General features: G+C 46.5%; 1 protein-coding gene across 1 annotated transcript; it reads left to right on the top strand.

The window, feature by feature from the left end:
* Nucleotides 1-15,394: 15,394 nt before the first annotated feature.
* LOC125760048 (piggyBac transposable element-derived protein 3-like) lies at nt 15,395-18,229 on the top strand. Its single transcript, XM_049419649.1, has 2 exons — nt 15,395-15,937; nt 16,403-18,229. The coding sequence occupies exons 1-2, from the start codon at nt 15,817-15,819 to the stop codon at nt 18,031-18,033; spliced, it is 1,752 nt and encodes a 583-aa protein (XP_049275606.1). The 5' UTR covers nt 15,395-15,816; the 3' UTR covers nt 18,034-18,229.
* Nucleotides 18,230-20,480: the final 2,251 nt, after the last annotated feature.

Here is a 20,480-nt window from a genome sequence, read left to right as displayed (position 1 = left end):
CGCTCATGCCTGCATCGTCGCAAGCCGAATCTGCAGTTTGGTCGGAATCACTGGAGAGCGAGCTCTCCTCGAAGCCGTAGGTGTCATCGGGATCAGGCTTTTTATCGCTGTCACCATGTGCATCACTGAGACTTCGTGTGTCGAGGGCCGCTACTCCAGAACCTCCGTTACCAGCTGAAGTTTGAGAGACATTCTTGCTAGAGCATGGCTGGCTGGCAGATCCGCGGTACTACATAATGCGATACAGGCTCTGAATAGCGCTTGCTCCTTTTTGATCGAGGCTGGGGTTGACTTGAATCCATCTTTTGTCGAACTGAATCTATCTTTTCGCGAACTTCAAATAGCGCGCTTCATGGTGTCCACGCAAACTGAGGCCAGATGAACAATTTAGGCTGGTCAAAGATGCATTGACCGAGGCTTCACAGTCACACCTTGCTTGCCTTGCCTTGAAGATGGTGCGCGCGGTGCCGTAAACTAGGATAAAACATGCCGCAACCTGCCATGATGGCCGTGATGCCAATCACGAATGCCAATGATGCGACCAACGCGAGCGACACCTGGCGACACTATCATTCTTTTTTTATTTACTGTGAGTATAAAAAAGTTACCCTATAAACGTGTAGAAACATGCCACAAATTTTCTAAGAATACAATCGCTGGCATATTTAAGTGCATTACTTTAACTCACAAATGACTGTTTCAATTAAGTTGAGGAGACCCACAAAAGGCACCGCCATCGTCATTGTGATCAACGGTGTGTTAGTCAACGTTCTTTGTGTGTGTTATGCGTTGCTCAGTAGCGCACGTGCTCTCGCAGATTTCTCCGGCGATATGTTCGTATACGTTCGCTTCCGGGACGAAATCAAGAGTGGATCGTTTCAGTCGCTTCTTGTAAGCACCTCGAACCTACAGATACGAGCGACTTCAATCCTTGGAAGTGGTACAGAGTGTTTTGGAAGAATGACACGCACTGCGGCCACTACCACGCTCAAGTGATTAGGCTTTACGATGAGTCCATGCCTCTTGTTTTCCGCATACGAAAAACAAGAGGAGGAAGCAGTCAGTCTGAAGTTATCCACTGATCATGTTTTTTTTAGGTACCGAGGACGATGCTAGAAAAGCAACAGAAGAGCGAACATCTATTCCTCAGAGACCCGACAGAGACTCTTCTGAAAGCTGCAGTTCAGATGAAGTGGACGATCCATTGTTTAAAGTAAGTGCAGTAAGTTGCCATCGTTCACGGAAGTGTCACATCTCAACTGATGTGCTACTTAGAGGCGTAACTATTACCGAGAGCCAACTTTGATCTGGAGGTGGCGCCGTGCCGCGTCACACACGGAGCAGCGATGCTCTAATGTATACGTGTACCCCTGATGCAAGGGCGCCGGTGCAGTCATATTTACCATATTTACCATATTTACCATTGAAGGTGGTGGTAAAGTTGCAATACGTCGAAGAGCTGCTTATTTTATTCTTACATCGTAGTATGAGTGCACCTCAGTCAGTTTTCCTGTAGAATTGACTGGTTTAGAATAACGTTTGCTAGCGCGGATGGAATGTACGAAAATGCGCCTTGTTTTTACATAAACAAACTATCAGCTGTGAAATTATTGTATGTTAGGTTGTCTATGCATTTGCAGGCAACACGATGTCAAGCAGCTGTTCAACAGAAAAACAAGGCTGTTGACAAACACTTCAAGAAACGGAATCGGGATCTCCTGTTTGGTGATGCCGATGGAGAAACAGAGGCAGAACGCCTCAAAGAAGATGTCAGTATGCTGAGGGCTCAAAATGCCAAGCTAATGGAGTCAACTAATGGAGCTTTCCCGAGCATTGTTTCGACGGAGCTTCGATGGAAATTTTGTGATGCTGACCCTAGACCACTTTAGCTTTACTGCAGTAACCACTCCTTAGAATCAGTCTCGTGAACGCCAGCAAAGGTCGCGATGTAATAAACGACGCCCTGAGCACCGTGAAAGACATCTCCAATTTAACATTGGATTTAAATAAGAGGCACAGCATGTTTGCTAGTGTAGTCAGCCCTCTGTGCCAAGAAAAAGCGTGTTGGCTCGAGCCAGAGTAGTCTGCTGCCCCTTTGCCCAACCAGGTGAATGGTCAAGGCACAGTCACTAAGGAGGCTTCGCGAAAGGTATAGCAGAGTTCAAGAAACTCTGAATGAGTTAACACCGCGCTCAACAACAGAAAGCTGCAAGGCTGCCTTACAAGGACACACGAGCCACGAAAAAATTCGAGACCCTATTAGGAATTAACATTTAAATAGTGCCGTTTGGCCCGTGCGAAGAAGTTTCAAAGGTGCTCCAACGGCTAGCTCTCCGCATGAGTAACGCAAAGGATGCTGCAGAGGCGCTGCCTCTGCTCAGAAGTAGCGTTTGACAAACAGTGGCACAAAATTGTCAATTGCCACACAGGTACGACTGAAGGAGCCTCGGATTCAAAACCAGCAAAAAGATTTAAGCTCACAGAGTAGCCTTCTAAGCCTGCCGCACTTCAAGACCATAATCAGAAAGGAGTGTTTTGCGGCCATCAAGTGGATAATGTGTGAAATCCACTATCTGTTGTTCAAGCAGCCCAGAATGGATAAGCTCCTTAATCTAGAGCTAACGTTGACAAATGCTGTCAGGGGGCAGGAGTATACGCCAGAGGAGGTGCGAAAGAATATCGGCACACACGCTAGTGATTCTGTGCTATCTCGATATTCAGCAGAGTTTATGCTCTTGCCGTCTCTTCTCTCTGAAGTGGACAGTAACAGTAGAAAGCATCATTGATGTCCTAGAAAAAAAAAAAAAATGTCGGAGGAGCGTGGGATATATTTGAAGTTATGCGGTACCTCCAGCTTTTACTGTTCCCTGCATCGGCAGCCTGAGGCGAATGCTCATTCAGTGCGTTACGTCTAATTGAAACACACCTCCCAGCCGTGTGACATAAAGCAGACCAATGCATTTTTTACGTCTCCAGAAGTGCAGGATCGCAGAACTGGTGTTAGACGAAATAATTAACGAGCTCGTCAAAGGACAATTCAACGGACAGTGACGTTTCGTTTGGAATGATTAACTAACAATGTGCCAATTTTACACAGTGCCAGACACCAGAATTAACAGCACATCAAATAAATCACGCTTTCTGTGCTTTCTAATAATGTTATCTTTCATAAAAATCGGTTAGTGTTGCGGGGGCCTCGGCCATTTGATTGGGCCACGTGTTGCAGGCTGGTGATACGCGTGGACCAATGGCTTGATTCAAAAGCGGCAGCGGACACACTGCGCCGGGAATAGTTGGCGGACTGGCAAGCAGTGTGTGTGTGTGTGTGTGCGCGCGTGTGTGTGTATGTGTATGCGTGCGTGCCCGGCACGGCGAAGGTTGATGGCAAGTGTGGCGGCCATCAGCACCTTGCTTGTGCTGTGGTCCTAAACCCTTGGACGTTTTTCTACTAATAAACGTTTTCCTGCATCTCGAACCCACGGCTTCAGCGAGTTCTCTGGGCAGAAGGCAATGAACCCCACAGTACATTATACATAACTATACAGAGAGAGCCCCCAGTCGCCCCACACATTTTAGATGCACTTCTGGAGCAGACAGTCACTTGCTGCAAGGAAGTGGTGCGCGTGCGGGCGCTCATGCCAGAAGTGCGCTGTATCACTGCTCACGAAACATTTTCGCAGGCCTGCCTGAATGTGCACACACTTGAGGTAGCTTATTGCAGCCTCATTAACTACCATCCTTGCCTACCCAAGGCCCTGCAGATACACAGGTACGTTGTCAGTACATTGCTAGCATGCATATTCTCTCAGATACTCTTTTCTTTTTCCTTTCAACTAGGCTCAGCCGTGCCGCATGCCCCGAGTTTGAAAGTATTTCCGGTTAGTTAAACCAGCGTCTTTCACAAGGAAATGTTTAGGAACTTTGGTTAAACTTTTCAAATTCATAAACTTCAAAAGCCAATAAAATCATTCGACTTAAACAATTTTCAAGCAGCACTCCTTGACTCAGTGACGTACATTTCAGTTATGTGACTAACAGCGCAAAAATGGACCACCGATTTGCCCAAAGATTTGCTCTCTTAAGTTATATTTCAGGTAGTACAGCTACACCACTCACCACCAGTTTGCTTTCTGGTTGTGGCAACATCTGGGAAGAAAGGAGTTGTACTTCCAAGCTGTGTCATCTCAGCTATAAGGGAAACCTTCCTATCTGAAGAGTACAGTGGGTTTCAATGTGTAGAGTATTACAGGAAATGCTGAAAATGCCCAATCGTCTTTGGCCTTGCTCATAAAGCTGAAATGCACAACAGAATACACGTCCTATTATTTCACCAGCATATGTTCAAGATTGATCAATGACGCTGTGTCAAGTTGTTGAAATTGTGGTTGGCCCCATGCATGCATGCTAACTATGCCTCGTTGTTAAATTAGGAGGACAAACTGATGACATGGATGAGGACGAGTATCGAATGAGCGTGTTTTGCGAAGCATACCCATCAGCTTCACTCACTGATGAGCCCTCCTTTCACCTGCCAAAAAATTGGTACACTGCTTCACCTGGCAAAAGTTGTTATAACCGCAAGCCAGGCGGCGAAGGTGCTAAACAACAAGCAACATTAGTCTGCAAGGACACCGCCCAGGCGATTTGGGGCACGGAGCTTCTTGCGGAACGAAATGTGTGTGGGGTGCAAGAGCCACTGGGCAGTTGCCGAAGCAGCCCCTCACACAAACAAAGGTGGACGTTGTCACAGGTATTGTAGTTGAGATTTATCTAAAATTACACATAATGTGCCTAGTTCTGGCTTTGTTTACCCGCGGAATATACCATGTTCTTCACTTGTATTTTACAGCCACAGTCCGCCACTGGAGCACCGTCAACGGGGAAGACATCTCAACAATCACTGCGTCGGCTCTTCGTGCGTCGTACCTGGGACGAATCTCGCTGCTGCCCGGTTCACGTACGATTGAACCACAACCATGACTGAGCAACACGCACCATCGAAGGGGACCAATGCCAACAAGGCTGACGAAGTAGCGGCGGCAGCCTGGCCTCTTGCGAAACTGGAAGACCTCGCCGATCAGGTGTGCCGCATCTGCCACGGTGAGGCTGACCAAGAGAACGGGCCCCTATTTCAACCCTGCGCCTGGAAGGGATCGATAGCATTCGGGGCAGCAGGTGCAAGATCTGCCGCACACACATTAAGGCGCGCTATAAACAAGCGCCATTCCATTTCTTCCCTGACATCAACTGCAAAGACATGATCCTGATTGTCATCCAAGCGATGACGGTAATGGCTGAAGTCATCCTCTTGTATTAAGCCTGGATGACCGGCGTGGCTCTTCTGCGCACAGGACGCCGCATCGCCGACGTGCTTATCATCGTGCTCATCATATTCACTGCCTTCTGTGCCATGATGGAGTACGTGCGAGGGACGATGGGCTACGAGCGGTATAAGGTCTGGTTGAGGAAGTCGATCACCGTGGAACTGATTGTTCCTCCCCTCGAGGCCTAGAAGGGCCTCCTGGGTCAAGTTGGGCGGGTCGCTGTGCCCACTCAAGACATCTGGAATAAGGACTCACCTAGAACATCACGAAGGTACTCTCAGAGAAAATACAAGACGCACGCAAGTCCACGAAGTGGCTTGCTGCAGTGAGCAAGACAGCAGTGTGAAGTGTACATAAACTTCTTCAGTCCGCCACTGGGGCGCCGTCAAGGGGGAAGACATCTCAACAATCGCAAACACCACGAAGGTACTCTCAGAGAAAATACAAGACGCACGCAAGTCTACGAAGTGGCTTGCTGCAATGAGCAAAACAGCAGTGTGAAGTGTAAAACTTCTTCAGTCCGTCACTGGGGCACCGGTAAGGGGGAAGACATCTCAACAATCGGAAACACCACGAAGGTACTCTCAGAGAAAATACAAGACGCACGCAAGTCTACGAAGTGGCTTGCTGCAATGAGCAAGACAGCAGTGTGAAGTGTAAATAAACTTCAGTCGGCCACTGGGGCACCGTCAAGGGGGAAGACATCTCCTCAGCAATCGCAAACACCACGAAGGTACTCTCAGAGAAAATACAAGACGCACGCAAGTCTACAAAGTGGCTTGTTGCATTGAGCAAGGCAACAGTGTGAAGTGTAAATAAGCTTCTTAACTAGCTGAATTGTCCTTGTTTAGCATCAGCTGTGCATACATGGTTGCTCGTGGGCACCTTGTTTGGCGCTGGCGCCAGCACTAGTGAAATCCACTATCTGTTCAAGCAGCCCAGTATGGATAAGCTGGTTAATCTAGAGCTAACGTTGACAAATGCAGACAGACGCCAGTGGTTGAAAAGAGGTCAGCGTGAGGTCGGGCGACTGGCGCTGGCGTGTCACGGACGTGTGGCTGTCGAGGCTGTACAAGGTGACCTCGGATGGTCGAGTCATGAGGCACACGAAGCAAGGAGCAAGGCGGCCTACGAACGCCGTCTTCGGCTCATGAACAACCAGCGGTGGGCCCGTCGTGTATTCAGGTATACAACTATCAAGGGCATGGGCACACTGTGGCGCAGGCGTCTCCACAATCTGTGCCGCAAGTTCTCCGTTTTTACTGACCCCGTCCAGGAGGACAGTGAGAGAAAATGTGCAGTAGGAGTACGAAACAGAGAGTGCAGGAAGCAAAGACGATGTGGCAGGCGGCTATGAAGAAGAAAACCTAGCCTGGTCCCATACAGAGCTCGCAAGATCACCATCTCCGTAGAACGACTATATGATAATAGTGTCGGCAGTGCTTTTGCAAGTGAGAAGGAGAACGGAGCTCCTGTAGGAGTCTGTGTCTGTGTGGCGTGCCTGGGACAGGCGAGCACCTGGCGATACGCATCCTCATCCTCGTGGCTGCAGGAACATGTTGCAAATTGCACAGTTTAATTCAGAGTAGAAATGAATTGGTGTGAGCAGTTCCGAACCAGTGACAATGTATGAGGGTGTCAAGCTGAGTGTTTACTTGGTACTCAGGGTGAACTGAAGGTGAACTGCGTGTAAGGTTGACTACTTTTGTGCTCTCTGTGAACCACTTTGGCTCACATGGTTTTCGTTTCAGTCAGGGTAAATGCGGCGTGTGCCAGATTGTGATATGGGAATTTCAATGTGTTCCGTCCATGCCCGCGTGACATCACTGGCAGCTGAAATTTGCATACGTGTATTATTTATCGCGCTGAAGCAAAGCCAGCATTAAGAGCTTATGGACAGTCGGAATTGATGAAATGTCTAATTACCAAGCATTTACGTATACCATTTCCTTTTGTCAAACCCAGCAACTCCTCTGTTTGCTTGTACGCATGTTATTCTACTCAAGTGGAAATGTAGGTTCAGTATAATGTATGCAAAAGGACTCCATTTTGTCAAAAGGGCTGCCGTAGCCCATTTCGTAGACAAGAGATCCTGGCTCAAAGGAGCTTTACCGGGACTCTGTCGAACCGTTTTGTGACAGAAGGTCGCCAAAATCCTTCCCAGCAGCCACTGTCGCCCCACAAAATGGATGCATTGAGAGGTCAGTGAAGGAGGTTGTGCATTTCTGTAAGGGCGTGAACCCATTAGCGGAAAAACGTGTGGAATGCTGTGTGTTCCTGAAACACTCATCCTGCACTACGCGAAAAATAGGGGCAGGCACAATTTATCTGCTTTTCCACACACTGCTTTCAGTCGAGACCAACTGGAGCGGCACTCTCTGTTGTAACCTGCAGTCGGTAGCACAGTGCTATCACTGTGTGCTTTTTTACGCGTGTGTTTGCGTATTAAGCGTTTAATGTACATGTCGTGTATGTATGCAAGACTGTTTCACACTTAACGGAAAATTCGGAGAGGCTTACACTGCGCTCCGAGTTGTCCCCTAAGTGTGAAACAGACTGCAACATCCACTGTTTTGTAAACTGTTGCCAATTTTGGCAATTTTGGCAACTATATTACCATGCTTCTCAGCTGCAAATCCAATTCTTGGAGGCATCTACTGCTATATTCTTGGTTGTCTGTGTTTATTTCTTTTTTTTATGGTTAGGGGACACGCAGGAAGTGCCGTGTTCAGTATAATAGGCAGAAGCATTGCAAGTCAGAAGAGCGCGTTTGCAACACTGATGTGTCAAGTTAGACAAGCACGAGACAATGCAGCAGCATTTTTTAAGCAAATGCCCTGTAACACGTGTTTGCACTTCTTGCGTTATACAGCCCTGTTTTCAGGGAAAATCTACGCCTCATTCCTTTTCTTTCTTTTGTTGGCATGCGTGTGCACCACGAGCGAAGAAGCGGGGCTACATTACTTGAGCTCAAGCAGCATCGATTTCCCTTTTTTGTACCTGCATTCAACAGCAGCATGCGTCTCGCGTCTCCGAACCACTGCAACTGTATATGCCCTATTCACTCGATTGCAACACGACCACGATTTTAACACGAGGGGTGTCTTTTCATTGCGTCGAGGAACAAAAAATAAATTTCGGGATTTGATTGTAACGCAAGGGTCGACTTTAGGTCGTAAAAATCTAAAAAAGCTCACGTTACATTCGAGTAAAACACGGTACGTTACTAATATATATGGGTTAGACCTGTGAGTTTGAGTAAGTAAGCATGGTGACTTGTGGTGGAGCCACATGCCTTCGGATCGTAAGGTCCCGAGATCAATTCTAGTGCTGGACGAAAGTTTACAAAGAATTTTGTTTTATTTACTCCGATTAATCTTGCATGGCAGATGGACAGATGGGCAATTTCTCATTGACACCCCATCCCATAAAAGAAAGGGGGAGAAGTTTACACTGGCCGTGTAAAACTTAAAAAACAGCGGAGTAGACAAAGTAGAGTTGAACCACAGTCTGCCACAGACCATGCAAGTATGTCCAAACGCCAGCGCCAGAACTAACGTGCAAAAGTGGCTCTTGCACCCTAGAAGCGCGGGCCTTTCGTCGCTCATAATCTTCGCTCATACTCTGCTCACGCGTCGGGCAAGCTCGGCGCAGTGGCTGCGCGGACTGTCTCCATTGGTGGGTGCCGCTGATAAGCAAGGACGCGGTAGATTCCTTGCGGACACTCTACATTATACCTTGAGCTTTACAAGCTTCGCTTTTAAAATGGTTGTGCATTCCAAACTTGCTTGAGAAAGGGAGAAAGCACTTGAAGCGCGACAAACCCCTTGCAACTCTGCTCATTCTGGGCGGATTTGAGAAATTTTCATGGCAATCGATTCGTGAGGCAGTAAATTTCACGGCCGAGGTCATTCAATGATTACTTGGAAAAGCAATTCGCAACATCTTTAAGTGTGCTGTAGATGTTTTGTGGCTCTTCTATCGTGAACAAGGCTCCAGTATGGGGAGCCTAATCATTAAATTTTCACTTTTTTTGGTCAGTGTTTAGTTTCATGAATTGATCTGTGTGTCTGTCTAAAACATTCAGCACAAATCTGCAACAAAGTTATTTAACTCCTTTATTGGCTCCACGAATGTACTGTTGTCATCCACCCCACCTAACCGTTCTCGTGCCATTAGGGTAAATAAATAAAAATAATCAGTGACATTCTTCAAATTACAGCATTCTAACAATAAATTGTCCTTCTAGTCTTTTTCAGGCACTACAATGCTTCCCGGTGCCTGTGTGAGGAGGAGCAGAAGAAAGCCGGGAAAAACATGCAGCCAGAAAATGTGAAAATTGTATCGAATATATTTGTGAGGGTAGCTGCACAGCGAGCACTTGTGGACCATAGTTGAATGCACAGAGGTCACTTTTCAAGCACAGAGCTGTTGAATCTGCATGAGAACTCAAAAGAAAAGGAGGTATTCACAACGTTGTGTCCCTGAGCCACTTGCCTACAGTGTTTATTTTTTTTTTTTTTGCCAGGTTGCCATGTTTAAAACAGATCATTGCTGATGTTCTTGCTCAGTGCATATAATATATTGTGTTCTTGATTTCGCCTTCCTTGCTGTGCAGAGCATGATAGGTTGTCTTGCAATGAAATGTGTCCTTGTTCTAGATCTCGCTACACACCATCCGCCTTCTTGTGAAGGTGCGCCAGGAGCAACAGCAGGGCTTCAATTCGCTCAGGGCCGAAACGCAGCAGCTGTCTGCAAGATTAGACAGCATACAAGCCCTCCTGGCCAGAAGAGGCCAGCCAGTCTTGCCAGCTGCACGTCTTCAGGACCTTCCAGAGTTGCCTGCCACGTCGCTGGAGGAGCTCGAGGATGCAGAAGCAGCTTTGGAAGATAAAGATGTGGCCTCTGCTCTGGTAAAAACAATTTCTTCCCCTGCTTCCTAATCACAAGTGTCAAGGAGTTTCATATGCCTTTATGCTGCCAGTGCATTGCAGCAGTACAGTTTTTTTTATAAATGTTTTACTGGTGTCCAAGGCCGCTCGCTATTTTGCAGCAATGCCTCTTACTATGCTAATGCCTTTTGTGATTTTCACGCTTGACCTGGTTAAGGTGCCGGTTAATGAGATTGGCCGGCTGTGAGTGATGTATGGTAAGACCAGCGTAGAATAAAGAATAATGCATCCCTACATAGTGCCAGCCCAAAAATGCTGTAATCATTACAGTGTGCACGCGTCATTGCTGAACAAGGCTGTCATGAAGGCATGAGCAAAATTTTCCTCTGCATTTAGTGAGAAGACCATAATTTGAATTTAACAACTGCTTGAACCTTCATTTTTATTCAACTGAAAGCTTTCTGGCAAAGCATTTCTAGTGCCTGTTCTGTTGTCGTGTCCTCCGTTATTTGGCTTCGTAGACATGCTCAGTGGGTGCTAGTTAATCACATGGCAGGAAAAAAAACCTTGCTGTTAAGTCAGTGTTCTTGGAAAGAAATACATGTTTATAGTAAAACAGAATGACAGTTCATCATTTGAATCTTAAATGCTTAAGGAGTTCAGTTCAAATGTGTTAAGCCCATTGTTTTTCTATTTATCAGCACTTAGACTGGGTTATATGCAAAAGCATAGGTCAACTTGCAGATCAGTGCGGAAACACAAATTACAGATCTTGAAGCAGTTTAGTGCAGTACCTAAAAATGCATGTGTGCTTGTGATGTCCTACTCACTTCTTTTTTAAGAGCACCGGGAAAGGTAAAATCTGGAAAAAAAAATCACTTTTTCTTTAATTCGGGAAGGGTGTCCCTTTGTGCATATTTGCCACATTCGTGCTTTTCTTAAAATGTATTTTTTGTGGCTGAAAACCAGTTTTTCTGAAAGGAAGTAGTGACTGAGTGAACACGCACCCCAGTACAAGCCCCTCTTATGTGCTCCATGCTTACGGTCCATTTTTCTAAAAAAAAAAAAAGCGTCGAGTATGAAAGCCATGCTTGTCTCGAGTCAGCTGTGTATATAGGGAATTGTTGTGTAATGTCTAAGGCAGTCCGCAGACGCTGTGCGCCTTTTTATTCGCACTTGCTCTTCGGATCACATCTGTTCGAATGCTTTCAGCTTCTAGCTTCAATACAGCTTGTGTCTGTCGTGCCCGTCGATAAGTTGAGATGTGAGGGTAAAGGAGGTCTTCAGAAAGTGTACAATTCCTGGCAAGCAATACCAGTCCTTGTAAATGCACATAAATGCCGGCGACGTGCCGAGGTGCTCAACGCAGAACCAGCAAGCTCTTCGTCGCTGAACCTCTCAGGCTTTTCAGCGTCCTTCAAGGCGAATCGCATGCAGGGTGACAACGGGCATGCTCTAATGGACATTAATAATATTTGTGATGCAATTAGACTGAATTGCGCAAGAAAACTGTGTGGTGCAAGTGTTGAGCTAATGAGAATTGCATCGCAGAGTCTTTGCTGTCTTTGTTTAGCCTTCAGAGTCTTCAGCATTGCAACATCGGATGTTGTTCTTTCGTTTAATGATGATCACACGAGCTAAAATTCTAAAATAATTAGGATTGAAGCCTGACCAAAATAGTCAATTTGCAGGAAAAAGTTGACCACAACCGACAATATATTACGGATAGAGCTCCACAACAGCTCACAAAAGAAGCAAGGCAAGCAAGTCGAGAGGCTCCAAAGTGAGAAATTGACGTTGGCAATGACTGCCAAGCTTGTAGCCACTAGATAAAATAGTTGAACGGTGCTTGTGGCAAAGTATGTACGCCTTTCAGCTGTTTTTTAACTTTAAACTCGATTATCTTAAAACCATGTTTTTTATTACTTAGGTACCATTATTTCCTATGTATTCCAAGATAACCAGTTGATTATTTTTTCTTGTATTCTGCATAAATGCATACAACTACTGAAGCTGAACTGAAATTATGCACTTTACAGTTCTTGCGTTACAAATTTTCAAAGATGCTAATTAACTCATAATTTAGGTTCTAGTGGTAAAAAATTCACTAAAATTCTAATATTAGTGAGATTTAATTAAACCTGCTTCACTTGAAAGAGCGGAAAATTTGCAAAGACATGATATATGCATTACGTGAACATCTCTTTTAGTCACCGAGAAAATGGTACCTCAAAATGGCCAAAAATGCATGGGAGGTATAGGGCCTACTCTGTGCCCTTAAATTCCAGCACGTAAAAATGTACAGTTCTCCTGTTGTAGAAGCCTGGAGACAGCAGGTTAAATTCTTAGGTGCTACAAGATACCCTATGACAATATTCTGAGGGCTACTTTACACAGTGCATTCCAGTTCATTATAGTGTCGACTGCTTGTTTACTACTGGCCGAGTGTCTTGCTTCTTTGTGATTGTTTTTATTCCATTCTTTACTATTGTTCCCATTCAAGCGGGACCATCTCACTCGTCTGGGTGGCAAGGACTTGAGAGAAGTGGCTGTCAACGTACTGACAGCCATCATGAACAACAGTGTGCAGCGGCTCTTCAGCATGCACGGGAAGAAGGGGAAGCGGGAGTTCACAGCTCTTCGTTTGTGTGAAGTGGCAACAGGTAATCATGTTTTGTTTGGTGTAGTTGCCTGATGTTAATTGCATTCTGTCTTGCTTTTCTCATGCTGTGCAGATGTCATCTCTAGGAAGGCAGGGGTAGACATAGCCGCTGTGGAAGGCTTCATAAAGAAGCGGTTGCCAGGCTCCGCTGACAGAGGTGGTGGGCGAAAGACAAGATTTGAGCTATTTCTTGCCCACTGCTAGCTGAGTCTGGCTACCCCATCTACCCCTGCCGCCTCCTCTCCTGGGCCCTGAGGTTGGTGACAGCATGACTGTTCTGCCTCCTGCTGCCCAGTTCCATTCGACCCGTGCCCCTGCCTCCTGAGCTCCTGCCATCGCCTGCCTCTGCAACCTCGTGCCCTGTCATCACAATGAGCTGTCAGCCCTCGGTGGAGTGATATGCAGCAACAGGACATAATAATAATTGTTGGGTTTAACGTACCAAAACCACGATACAATTATGAGAAACGACACAGTGGACCACTCCGGAAATTTGGACCACCTGGGGTTCTTTAACATGCACCAATACTCTAAGAAAAAAACACGCTCAAGGAGGGAGTAACGTCAAATTTAGTCCTCAAATCGTGTTGTTAGTCCGCGAGAGGACCAACAGCGGCGAAGTGCGAGCCGTGTGCAAATTTGGAGGACTAAAGAAGACTAACAGGAGGACGAACGGCGGGGAAGGGGAAGGGGCAGAGGTTGAAAGGAAGGAAAACACGCTTTTTCGGTAGCCCTTGTTTGGAGCACGGCTCAGCAGCGTACGCGAATTCGACGAACGCCTCTTTCAAAGGTCATGAGCTTAGCTCTCGGCCAGGCGCGCCCTATTGTACCGCAACTCTCCTTTCTACTTAGTTGCAGTACTGGTTGTACGCGGCGGGGATCTGAGGGGTGAGGAATTCGACGAACGCATGTTGCAAATGTCCAGTGCACAGATGACAAGGTGCGTCTGCCCGCTTACTGTTGCGATCAAGAAAATAACACAGGCAAATATTAATTCGTAGGGTGTTCATATTGCGTTGTCAATTATGAGGACTCGAAAATTAGTTCACCACTAAGCTTCACAATATTTACTGGCGGCGACGGACGTTGCAGAACGTTTATTGTGTATCCTTCTGCGGCGCCCTTTTTTCTTCAGAATCGCTCACCGGAGTCTCAAGTGCAACTCGTGTTCGTCACTTGTGATCCCTTTTGCTCTTATTTCGGGGTCAGCGAGTGCCACTTTTTACACAGACTATGAACACAGCTGTGAAGAACATACTTCGCTGCATATGTGCCATAATTGTAGATGCGCATGCAAGTTTGTTTCTGCGGAACAGCTGTTGATTAGGCCCAGCATGCAACTTTCCTGCGAAGAAATGGACACCTCAGCTTACATGTGGGACTTCTTCCCAGCTTCCTTTCTGCAAAGCTGCAGGGATGGACACCGCCACCTTGAAGTGTGAACTACGTGCCTCTGCAATAGTGTATGTGCTGACAATATCACCAAGGAAGACGGCAGTGGGGCACAGCTGAATAACTATTTAAGAAAAAGCTGAAGCTTTAGTAAGTTTGGAAAATCTGAAAAGGAGTAACCCTACTCTTTACTGATAAAACATGCTTACAGTTTTTTATATAACACCAGTTAATGCTTGTAGCAGTATAGCGACGTGCTGCTTCACTCCTTAAACATTATTTTTACAGTTTCACCTGCAGGAAGGCATCTGCCTGACTGCAGTGCAGGCGAAAAGAATACTAAACCTTAAGAAGCTGACCTTAGTAATCAAAGAAACTGCCCAAGTTATTTGGACACAAGGTGGGTTGGCTTCAAGGAGTGTGAAAGGTGGGGTCGCGCCTCGCAAAAGGAACCTTGGGGATGACCCCAAACCGGCATTGACCCCTGAGAAGGTCAACATCGTTGAAAGTTGGTCTGCTGTGTATACACCATGTGGCAAATTATTATGGCTAATAATTTTCAGCTGTTTAACAAGGTATCAACCGCTCTTATTTTACAGCAACCCTCGTCCATTCGGCACACGCAACTAACAATGAAACACTGGCGGCAGTAACAAACTTAACTAATGTTCTGTCAGAAAAAAATTTAGGACTGCACCAAGGCCGAGCGCCGAAAAGAAGCAAGGGAAACTGTGCGAAGTCCCGCTTTGTGAACTTACTCTTTTTTGTGATTTCTCACAAGCTTATTTTTCTATTTTACTTTATTGCATTCAATAAATGCTTTACAACCTTACAGAATTCTTTTGAATGGCCGATGTGCTAATAACGCAATAATCCGCAAATTCAAGTGTACTTGAGCTGGCTGCAGTATGATGACATTCTGGCACAGGTGGGGACAGGTCACAGGTGGCAACTGGAACCAGTAGGCAACTGCTGCCATTTGGCAACTGGAACCAGCTAGCTACAGGAAATGTGTTGCTTAACCCTTTATTGACGAACGTTGCCCACAGGCAACATAGCGGAAAATATATTTTTTTTTTGTTCACTTTCGGTTTCGCGAGCTTCTTTTTCCCTCCAAAGTTTCCCCATGTTATTGCCACATGGATGTGTGGCGCCCTCTGATTTGTAACTAAGAAATCGACGAAGAGAAAAAAGAAGTTTGGCGCACAAATCTCTGCAGAGCGCTCTACAACGCGACTTCAGAGTTCGAACATCTGTTTCCGGGTAAGCATTCGTTGTTCTCTCTCTGGCTTTTTGCAATTGCTTAGAAAAATGCCTCACTTTCCTCGTTGTCAAATTATATAAACGGCGCTGCTAATTTGGGCCCGTACGGGCGCGTGAGGTGTTTGTTGCCTACAGGCAACACCAGGCACTATGCTGTGTTTCTCATCCCGCTGAGGTTGCGCTGTGCAATTTTGTCTGGTAGCGCGCTCCTCTGCCTGCACTGCTTCCATTATCGCTGCACCACCTCACGCAGGACACGCAGACAAAGCAACGATTTCGAAGAATGGACCCGGGTGCATTTTATGGAAAATTTGCTGCGAAAGTGCCCCCTGACTACAGTGATGACTCTGACCTGGATTCATCGAGCGACGAAGAGCCTGAAAACGCTGTTTTAGCCCGGACAAGTAAGTATTTATTTTGTCGTGTCAGTCGGAACTACGCTATCATTCGATTGACGAATAAAGTACGGTCTCTTGCATAGTAAAGCGCAGCGGGATGGAGGTGAAGGAAGGGGTTGCTTGTATTACAAAAGGCTGTGTGGCCCGGTGCTTCCACTTGAGGCTGTCGGCATCTCTCATGGCAGACGCTTCCAGGTGTTCCCAAGTTCGGCAGCTCTGCGTGGGACGCTGATAGTCTGGCATTCCGTTTACGCTTTGCAGCAGGCTGGCTCTGTGTGTTTCAAACAGTGTCATTGTTTAGGCCAGCTAGCGAAACAGTATTTCCGCAACTTTTTTCTTTAGCATAAAATAGATTTTACTGAACACAGAGAGCACTGATGAAATTTACGAGAGTAATTACTATTTTTAATTTTGTTGGCTTTTTCTTGCACTTTGTTGACATCGCAACCATTTTCTGTGCAATTTTTACAGCACCGCCAGCTGACAGTGAGGATGCAGAGGTCTCAGGAGCTCCAAGCACGGCCAGTATCGACAATGCGCTTGAAGAAATCCCCAAGCCTTCGAAGGATTCTCCCACATGGAAGGCTGTCCGAGGCTCCTCGAGTAATGCCATGCCTGAGTGGAAAGACGTACCACCCTACCCATCCCCGGTGGAGTCTCCCATCACCTATTTCAGAAACTTCTTTGACGTGACATTCCTGTCTCACATCTGTGAGCAGTCCTCCCTGTATAGCGCTCAGAGGAATCCAAACAAAGTTGCTTCAATGACAGTCAATGATTTAGAGCAGTTCATCGGTACAGTGCTCACTATGTCGCTTATGAAGCTGCCTCAAACACGCATGTACTGGTCGCAGAGGTTCCGAGTCAGTCAAGTCGCCGACACCATGACGAGAGACAGGTGGGAAGAAATCAAGCAGTCGCTGCATTTTAGTGACAACCAGGAAGCACCAGACCAGAATGACCCCGAACGTGACAGGCTTTACAAAGTGCGGCCCCTGTTGGACCACCTGGTCGCCAAATGCCGCGAGATACCAAAATCTCAAAAGCTATGCGTTGATGAGCAGCTGGTGCCGTTCAAAGGCCGCAGCTCATTGAAGCAGTATTTGCCCAACAAGCCCAAAAAATGGGGTTATAAGCTTTTCCTTCTCTGCGATGAACGCGGCATAATGTACAACTTTGAAGTTTACACAGGCAAAATTCTTCCTCAGCAAGGTTTTCCCGACATCGGCGCAAGTGGCAACATCGTCCTGCGAATGGCGAGTATCGTGCCCCGCGGTCTAGACTACATCTTGTATTTTGACAACTGGTTTTGCGGCGTGGACTTACAAGTAGTCCTCAAGAAGGTTGGAATCAGTTCCGTAGGGACAGTATGCGAGGCTCGCCTAAAAGGATGCCAACTTCCATCCGACAAAGATCTGAAGAAGAAAGGGCGTGGCTCTTATGTGGAAATGGCGACCACATTTGAAGGGGTGAGCCTGAGGGCTGTCAAGTGGTTTGACAACCGCCCCGTGACTTTACTGTCCACGTTTGCTTCAGCTTCACCCGAGCAGGCCGTGAAGCGCTTCGACAAGAAGACCCGAACGACTGTGAGCATACCCTGCCCTGCTATTGTCGGCATCTACAATGAATGCATGGGAGGTGTTGATCTTATGGACATGCTTGTGGCACTCTACCGCATCCACGTAAGGTCAAAAAAGTGGTACAGGAGGCTCTTTTTTCATTTATTAGATGTAGTAGTTGTCAACTGCTGGCTCCTCTACCCCCGAGATGCCACCGCGGCTAACGTGCCTTGCAAGCACCAAATGACCCTGCTAACATTCAAAGCAGACATTGCCTGCACGCTGAGGCAACAGGGAAAGGTATCAACACCTTCGAGGAAGCGACCATTGGGCCCATCAAAAGTCGAGAATGAATTGCAGGCGAAGAAGCGGCGCGGGCCATCAGCTCCTGTTCCATGCAAGGAGATAAGGCTCGACACTACTGACCATCTCCCGATGTTTTCTGCAAAGAAAGGCCATTGTAAATACCCAAACTGCACAGGAATCACGCGAGTCATGTGCAGGAAGTGCAACGTACACCTCTGTTTTACTCCAGGAAAGTAGTGCATGCACAAATTCCACACTAACCCGTAAGAAGCACGCAGTGAAGCCTACCTTATGGCTCGTGCCTAGTGTTGCCCACAGGCAACAAAGCTGTATTTTAGAAACTATACGCAGAATTTTTTTTCTTTTTATGAAATATGCTTAGTCTTGTTGCAACAATTGTAAATATGTAGAAAATAAATGTTTTCTGCAAGTATTTTATTGTCTCGTCAATAAAGGGTTAAACCAGCTGAACTGGAACCAGTTGCCTACCAAATAGATACCAGTTACACATTTTCACCAGGGTCTTCAGTGTCCACGCTAAGTAGTTGTCATCTGTTGTGTTGTCAGGCAAGATTGCTAGAATTCCAAGAATGGGTGAAATAAAAGCAATATTTTCCACAGCACCGCTGCTAGCCAACACACCCCAGCACAAACAGCAAAGCTGACATCAAGTGTCTCTGCTGTAAAAGCAGCAACCAGTGGTAGGCAACACAAGACACTTGCAGTCAACTTCACAAGAGGTACAAGCATAAGGGTCCCAAGTGGACTTCAATGCAACACTCGCATGTGCACACTCGTGAAATATTGAGAGCTAGCCGGGAGAAAATGTTTAAGTGGGAATCCAACTGGTTTCAGCTGGCATTACCAGGAAATGGAAAAGACGTGCGACCAGAAAGGAACCTCGCCTCATCGATTGGTCGGAGACAGATTTTTGTTGCCGGGAGAAAAGCATTGCTGGTCACAGGCCAATCAGGATGCCAAAGTGCAAGAGTTTCAGCCGCGGTAGAAAACAACCAGCGTGGCTGTGACAGTCATGCACAGCAGCAGTGCTTTAATGCTGCTAGTATTCCAGCTAGACCGCGATATTAATACCCATCTTGGACGAGCGGGCGGGTGGAATGAGCCACGGCCACATGGGAATGACTTTACTTCAGTGGTTCTAATGCGAATCTTCCCCATTTGGGGGTGATGGTGTCGCTCTGGCTTGCACAATAGACAGCTTTTCTGTGTGAATGAGCACAAAGAACATCTCGGCTGCACTGACTCCAACGATTACCATTGATTTTTGAGTGCCGACCCAGTACTGGGGGCAGCTTTTCTACTGTTGTATTTCTCACATATTGGGACGCAGCCCCGAATTCTAAGAAGCGCTACTTAGCAGGATGCCACGGTGTCAAGAAGAGGAGCAACCCGAGGGAGTTGTGGTCATGGCATCTTCGAGAGAAGGGCTGCAAAGACTAGAAGACTTCATTGAAAAGGACGAAGAACTAAGGGCCAAACTCAAGAGGCAACCCAAAGAAAGAAGCTTTGAGGTCAAGTTCATTGCTATTGACGAGGATCTAGGAAGTGAGGAAATCTCAAGAAAAATCAAGCAACGAGTCTTCGGGGTTGCAAATGCACCAGCCCCGAAATTTGGATGACACAGTCGACGAGTGGTCCACATAATGGACAATAGGGGGAGAGCGGGAAGTTGCCTGGATATCGTCGTTTTCATGACCAACACGCTCACCCCATGGAATGAAATAACTGTGTGAGAGCGACAAGGACCTATACTCCCTTAATGAAGGGAACAGGCCTACTGTCTCCCTACACGGTGAAACAGTGAAAGCGCTTCTCTGTTTGTGAAGTGCCTTGCATGAACGGGGTGAAGGGAAAACTCCGTTGACTCTGTGTTTCCGTTTTTCTTTGCCTTTCCCTCTCTACGAGAGCATTGTGAATAAAGAATGAATAAAGGCAGTCTTCATCATGTGTTGAACTTGAAACTGATCGGATGTGTTGATCCTGTCTTCGTGCAACCAAGAAAGTTTGCCTCCTGCTATTCCGCAGCATCTACCCAATGATGTTTACCGAGTGTGGATGGTCAGTGATGCCTTGAGTAGTCCAATGCTGAAAAAAGCTGCGTTGCGTCATTTCGTGTGCTCGAGGCCTGTGACTGCGGGTGCCGGCAAACAAAGGGAGATGTTCGGTTGAAAAAGTTTCCGCAGGCCAAAAACGTGAAAATATTCAGATCTCGACGAAGAGCTTGTTGACTATCTGAAGCTACTCAGTGTAGATCGAGCTTGTCTATGTAACTGCCCTAGAATACGCCCGCGATCAAGGCATATCTAGAAGTGATCTTAAAGCCAGGAAAACTGGATCACAGAAGAAAATGAACCGCCAGAAAAATAAATTTTCCATTTGAAGAAGGCATACTGCACCTGTCTCTCTCCTTTTTCTGATTAAAAAACCTTGGAGCATGTATGTTTGTATTTCGCACCCGTGAGCATTTGGTGGTCGTCAGATTTGAGTAAAGATTTTTTCTAGGGTGGCATCGGAGAGTCGTACGAAGTGGGGTCGGCGAAAAATTTCGACGCATAACCGAGGTTTTTAATTCCTTTATTCTATGGGGGTTTTTCCGAGACCAAACAGATTCATCGTAAAATTCAGGTTGTCACACAACCGGAGACGTACAATTAAGGTTAAAC

Source organism: Rhipicephalus sanguineus, chromosome 10, assembly GCF_013339695.2.
Source record: "Rhipicephalus sanguineus isolate Rsan-2018 chromosome 10, BIME_Rsan_1.4, whole genome shotgun sequence".
In the NCBI taxonomy this organism is placed as follows: Eukaryota; Metazoa; Arthropoda; class Arachnida; order Ixodida; family Ixodidae; genus Rhipicephalus; species Rhipicephalus sanguineus.
This window is presented reverse-complemented; position numbering and strand designations above follow the sequence as displayed.